This window comes from Dermacentor silvarum, chromosome 11 (genome assembly GCF_013339745.2).
Source record: "Dermacentor silvarum isolate Dsil-2018 chromosome 11, BIME_Dsil_1.4, whole genome shotgun sequence".
Classification (NCBI taxonomy): Eukaryota; Metazoa; Arthropoda; class Arachnida; order Ixodida; family Ixodidae; genus Dermacentor; species Dermacentor silvarum.
The window spans coordinates 46,328,660-46,335,183 of record NC_051164.1 but is presented as its reverse complement, the minus strand read 5'-3'; the positions used below and the strand labels follow the sequence as shown (position 1 = coordinate 46,335,183).

Genomic DNA, 6,524 nt, shown 5'->3' with positions numbered 1-6,524 from the left:
TTCCACATGCGTTGCGTAGCGTATGGTGCTCAGTGCTATGCAAGAATATCACCGTTGTTTTCCTGCACCTGTTCACACTCACGCCTCTGTGGAAAAGTAGCGGACGATTGACATCATATGTGCACCAATCTCACTTTTACGGCTGCCCACCTCTGTGCGTCACGAGATGTGTGGCCAGTTCAATCTCATCTGTAAAGGAATCTCCACACAAATAGCACGTAACCATCTCGCACATTTGTGCGTCGAGGGATTCTCTCTCTGGTCATTTTAAGTTTTGGCAAGTGGTTCTTTCCGCTGTCTAAAGTTACCTGTCATGTTCTTCAATAAACATTCAGTTGTAATAAGCAATCCTGTCCTCGTCCCCGCGGGTACACTGATGCGGCGATTCATCCGCTGGCGGAGGCGATGAATTTTCAGAGACTTGATCTGCGCGAAAAAGACTTGCTACATATTTCGCAGACGAAAGCTATCGCACCCGTATGCTCGCTGAAATGGTGCTTGAGGGACTGCTAGCCTTGAAATGATTTCGTACATTTTAGGCAGACATGGGGTTACTCGCTTGTGTGCGTGCATTGATGTGCGTTAAGGTGCGACGACTGCTTGAATGATTTTCCGCATGTTTCGCATTTCTAGGGTTTCATGCCTGTGTGTGTGCGTTGATGTAGTTTAAGGTTACCCAACCACGTGAATGATTGCCCACATGTTTCGCATTTGTAGGGTTTCAAGCCTGTGTGCGTGCGTTGATGAGCGTTAAGGGCCGACGAATGCTTGAATGATTTTCCGCATGTTTCGCATTTGTAGGGAGTAACGCCTGTATGCGTGCGTTTGTGTACATTAAGATGCTCCAACCGCGTGAATGATTTACCACATGTTTCGCAGTTGTAGGGTTTTATGCCTGTATGGGTGACCTGGTGTGTCTTAAGGTACCACGACCGCGTGAATGATTTGCCGCATGTTTCGCATTTGTAGGGTTTCAAGCCTGTGTGCGTGCGTTGATGATCGTTAAGGGCCGACGAATGCTTAAATGATTTTCCGCATGTTTCGCATTTGTAGGGAGTAACGTCTGTATGCGTGCGTTTGTGGACATTAAGATAGCCCAACCGAGCGAATGATTTACCACATGTTTCGCAGTTGTAGGGTTTTATGCCTGTGTGGGTGAGCTGGTGTGCCTTAAGGTACCACGACCGCGTGAATGATTTGGCGCATGTTTCGCATTTGTACATTTTTTCTTTTGTGCTCTTCAGGCAATGTCTTACGAACTTCTTAATCTTTGCGGAGGGTAGATAACATGCTTCACAAATGGAGGATTCATCTCCATAGTGCTCGGCAGCGTGTCCGGGCAGTCTGGTGTAAACCTTGCCGCAGACACCGCATAACTCTTGCTGTTCGCTTTCCTCAGTTCCGGTAGCAGACCTGCAAGTAGCCGGATAAGGAGGCTCAACCTGGCGTAGCGATTGCTGTTACCGAAATACAGCAACACGTTTTCGTCAATGCAGATTTGGCAAGCAAAATGGCGCGTTTATGTTCAAGCGATTTGCTTAACCTGAATGTTACCTGCATGCATTTGAGTTTATCGTTCGATTTGGTCTCTAGTCAAGCAGATGTTGAAGACTGCTGAATTTGCTTGTCTGTGACGCGAAAAAAACGGCAGTCGTCATTGAGTGGGAAGCAAGACAAATCTTTTGTTTTTGTTCTCTTAGTACAACAATTATAACCTAGATTTAAAACATGTAGGTGAGTAGAAACATCTGCACTAGACTGTTACCATGAAAGCTGCTCGGTGTAGCCATTGATAATATTCTTACATTGTCAAATCGACAGCATACGAGGTTCGAGACACATGACATGAGGTATGCCCTCGGAAGTTAAACAATCGGCATTTAACAAGACTGTTTCGTCCAACTTAGAAACGCCGTTGTTGCTTAGCGCCTTGAGCAATCAAAATGCGTGTGTTCTATTTCCATACAGCGCGCGCACGAATACGTTTACTGCTTCCGTGTTATCACGCACAAGCAGTAAATGACACACTACTTAGGGATGCTTTTTGAAAGCGAAGCCTTAGTTGTCTACGTTGGCGGTGCAACTTTGGGAAACTGCTGTGTGACTAAAAATGGCCGACACCGCAAGAATGCTTCAATTGACGTCACATTTCTCAAGGAGCTTCCCGTAAACCAAGTAAATATGTGGCTTGAAAATAAGATGATGATGATGATGATTATGATTGGAGTTTATTGGTGCAAGGGCCAGATGTGGCCAAAGAGCGCCAATGCTATGGTAATAGGCTGCTATTGGTGGATGAATAATTAATATTAAGACTTGGATAAAATATGGCTCCATAGAGGCCTAAAAGATTCGTTGAAGTGTCCGCAGTTATATATGCATTAAAAGTTGACGACGGTACATGACATGTTATGAAGAAACGATGTATTAAGAAGAGGTGATATACTAAAAGAGGTAGCACTAGTGCCTCACCGGGGCCCTTAAGCACAAGGACCTGGAGGCATGTGCCATACAGGTCACAACGATCGTAGCAGCAGCCTCCGTTGAGAGGACGCGATACGAATCACGTGGGCTTATAACGCGCAATAAGTCGATATCTTGTAAAAAGCTGTAAAACTAGTTTATGGTCAAAAATTGGTTCTGCTCCAAGAAACAATACCGCAGGAAGGGGAATGTGGCATCAGTGTGCTATAGGAAAGTGCTTATTTCGTTGAGCCTCTAGTTCCCGACACTCCACCAAGACGTGGAGAACGGTCAGCCTCTCACCACACCTACCATAGAGTGGAGGTTCACCACCAGTCAGCAGGTAAGGATGAGTACCGTACACATGTCCTATTCGCAGTCGACAAAGCACGACATCAGTTTGTCGTGACTTTGTTACCGAAGGCCAGTTTCGTAGGTGCGGCTTGATTAAATGAAGTCTATTTGAGGTTTCACGGTCCCAGCTTATTGCGGCAAGAAAGGCTTCAAGTATGTGTGAGGGATTGCTACGGTAGAGTAGCAGGCACTCGTAAGTATGGATGTAGCAAGTTCGTCTGCAAGTGTATTGCCCACTATGCCTCTGTGCCCTGGCACCCAACATATTACGATATATTGGTGAGATGCGTACATAGTACATAGCGTTGAGTAGATGTCATTGATTACTGGATTTTATGTTTCCGTAGAGACATTAAAGCTCTTACTACGCTTAGAGAAGTCTGTAAATATGGCAGCTTTTTCGAGTTTTAATGCCTTTATGTGTTTTACAGCCGACATTAATGCGTATGCCTCCGCGGAAAAGATACTTGTTTCGGGGTGTAATACATCCGATTCTGAGAAAGATGGACCAATTGCTGCATAAGACACGCCAGCATTGGATTTTGATGCGTCAGTAAAAAATTCTGAGCAGGAGTATTTTAATTGAAGTTCTCGGAAGTGCATTCTGATGTGTTCCACTGGAGCGTGCTTTGTAACTTCGACAAATGACGTGTCGCATTTTATCATTTGCCACAGCCACGGTGGCAACAGCCTTCCTGGAGCCATCAGTGGGTGCAAATCTAGTGGGACATTCATTTCCTCGCTCAACTCCCTCACGTGTAGTGTAAAAGGTTTTCTCATTGAAGGTCGGTTTTGAAATAGCGTGGCAGACGTCAAATCGTTAACGGTTTTATAACACAGGTGTTCAGGATTAGATTGCAACTTTGAGGTAATATGTGAAGCTTATATATGTTCTTTGCAGGTAGAGTGACCACTCATTAGATTCTATGTATAAACTCTGTATAGGAATTGTGCTGAAGGCGCCTGTGGCCAGGCGAATGCCTAAATGGTGAACGGGATCCAAAATCTTCACTGCACTTGGAGCGGCAGAGTGATACACCACAGACCCATAGTCCAGACGTGACCGTATGAGGCTCCTGTACAGGTTCATTAAGCAGCCCCTGTCACTGCCTCATGTCGTGCGCACAATAATTTTAAGAATGTTCATTGTTTTCAAACATTTGGCTTTCAAATACTTTATATGTGGAATGAATGTAAGTTTAAAGTCAAGTAAGGCACCAAGAAATTTATGCTGTGTGTTCAGAGGTAAGCGCTGACCATGGAGCTGGATACTGGGCTCTGGAACAAGTCCCCTCTTCCTTGTAAAGAGGAATGTAGGAGCTTTTCTGCGGATTCAGCTTGAAGCCGTTCTGATTTGCCCATGTTGAGACTTCGTTCAATCCAAACTGAAGGTGTCGCTCGCAGACTGCGATGTTACACGATTTAAATCCAATCTGCACATCAACATATACTGAGCAAAACATACTTTGTGGGATAAATAAACGTAAAGAGTTCATTTTAACGATAAAAAGGGTACAGCTAAGTACGCCACACTGCGGTACCCCAGTTTCCTGTGTAAATGGCCTAGAGAGGGCATCACCAATTCTAACTCGGAAAGTACAGTGTGAGAGATAACTTGCAATTATGCTACGCATGTTGCCACGGATACCCATTCCTGATAAGTCTCTGATAATGCCATAGCACCATGTGGTGTCATAGGCCTTTTCCATGTCGAGAAAAACTGAAAGAAGTATTGTTTATGAGCAAATTAATGGCGTATGTTTGCTTCAATGCGCACAAGATGTTCGGTTGTGGACCGGCCTTCTCGAAATCCACACTGATAGCGATCAAGCATGTTGCTTGATTCTAGGAAATGCAAAAGACGGCGATTTATAATTTTTTCGAAAAGCTTACATAAGCAGCTCATAAGTGCTATCGGACGGTAGCTTGTTACCAAGGATGGGCCTTTACCCTGTTTCGAAACCTGGACAACGATAGCTTCCTTCCATGCCGCTGGAACGTGTCTGGCTGCCCAAATGTGATTAAGAAGTGCGAGCAATGTTATCTGTGTGTCCGTGTGCATGTTCTTGATCATGTCATACATAATCCTGTCTGCTCCCGGCGCAGAGCTTTTGCAGGCGTTTAATGTTGCTTTAAGGCTCGGCAATGTTGAATGGGCGGTTGTTTCCTCCGCATTTGCGCTCCAGTGTCTACCGTTCTTCTATTTCTTTCTGTTTAAGGAATATATGCGTATAGTTCGCGGAGCTAAATACATACTGAAAATGTGTTCCGAGAGCGTCTGCCTGTCTTCCAACCTGTTTCCTTGCATTTACCAAAGGCAACGGATGCGGTTCCTGCCCCTTTAACCTTCCGAGCGCATTCCGCACTTTTGTTTCTTGGGTATACGAATTTATTCCCGACAGAAACCTCTCCCAGCTTGCTCTCCTAGGCGGCCGTCGAGTGCGCCTTCCCTGTCATTTGCAGTGTTTGAATTGAAGAAGGTTTTCTGCAGTTGGGTATCGGCGCAACATGCCCCATGCTTTGTTTTGCTTTTTCCGAGCTTGTCTGCAGTCCTCGTTCCATCAGGGAACTCGTCTTCCGCGTGAACGACCTTTTGTTTAAGGGATGAACTGCAGCGTCAATAATAAAAGCGGTAAAATATAATACAGCGTGATCTATACTAAGATTACTTATAAACTCTCGTGATAAATATGTGGATTCTTTAAAACACTTCCAGGCTGCGAGGGTTGTGCAGAGGGGAGTCATGTTGTTTCAACAAGTTCAGTGCCACTGGGAAGTGGTCACTTCCATATGGATCTTTGAGCACATGCCATTCTAAATTGGAGAAAGAGAGGCTGAGTCAATTGACAGGTCTATTGATGAGTAGGGATTATGATAAAGATTGTAATATGTTGGCTCCTGCCCATTGAAGAGACACGCACCAGAGTTAAAAAGAAAGTTTTCTATAAGACGACCTCTTGGGTCACCTCGGGAATCTCCCCACAACGTGTTGTGAGCGCTAAAATAACCGACAAGTATGTAGGGTTTCGGAAGCTTATGAACAAGATTATAAAACTCAGTTTTTCCGAGAATATAGTGTGGGGGTATGTATATAGCACATACAGGATTGCCCGAATTGACACTGCCTCAAGGACTGTCTGAAGGGGTACAGGTGCCCACAAAATAACTCGGAACGCCAGACCGGTGGCCGCTCGTCGGCAGAGCACACCCGCTGAAAAATACAGCCTTAGTCTGCGCATGCGCGGGTTCAGTGCATCTAGATAGGCGTTGCCTTGCGTCAAAAAACGTGCGGTTTGTCCCTCTTAGCACTGAGACAACACATCCGGGGGGATCGGGGCCTGTAGACGACAGCGTGCTCGCGCGCTATGCAGCGTAATCTCTAAACGCACGTGTAATTCTTGTGGCGTATTCTCGTCGAAATCTGCAATCATTCTATAGGATATAGTCATGCTTTCTGGATAGCTTGCGTTGGTGGAATCCATGAGCGTTTATATCTGAGTGGTGACCAGTGAGTTCACAATGCTCCACTTTTCATTATACGTAATGTCTTGCATATCTGACTTAATTATTTCGCCTAAAGAAACTATGAATTTATAGGTTATCCTTCATGTGGGCGAGCGCCACGGGGCGCCTGTAATAGCACTGTAGCGCAATTTTCAACCGTATTATCGTGTAGCGCGATGTATGTTAGTCATCGTGCAATTATA

General features: G+C 45.2%; 1 protein-coding gene across 1 annotated transcript; it reads right to left on the bottom strand.

Annotated features, from left to right (window-relative positions):
• Positions 1 to 362: 362 nt before the first annotated feature.
• LOC119432550 (zinc finger protein 100-like) lies at positions 363 to 1,402 on the bottom strand. The gene has a single exon (XM_049658521.1). The coding sequence runs from the start codon at positions 1,221 to 1,223 to the stop codon at positions 630 to 632; it is 594 nt and encodes a 197-aa protein (XP_049514478.1). The 5' UTR covers positions 1,224 to 1,402; the 3' UTR covers positions 363 to 629.
• Positions 1,403 to 6,524: the final 5,122 nt, after the last annotated feature.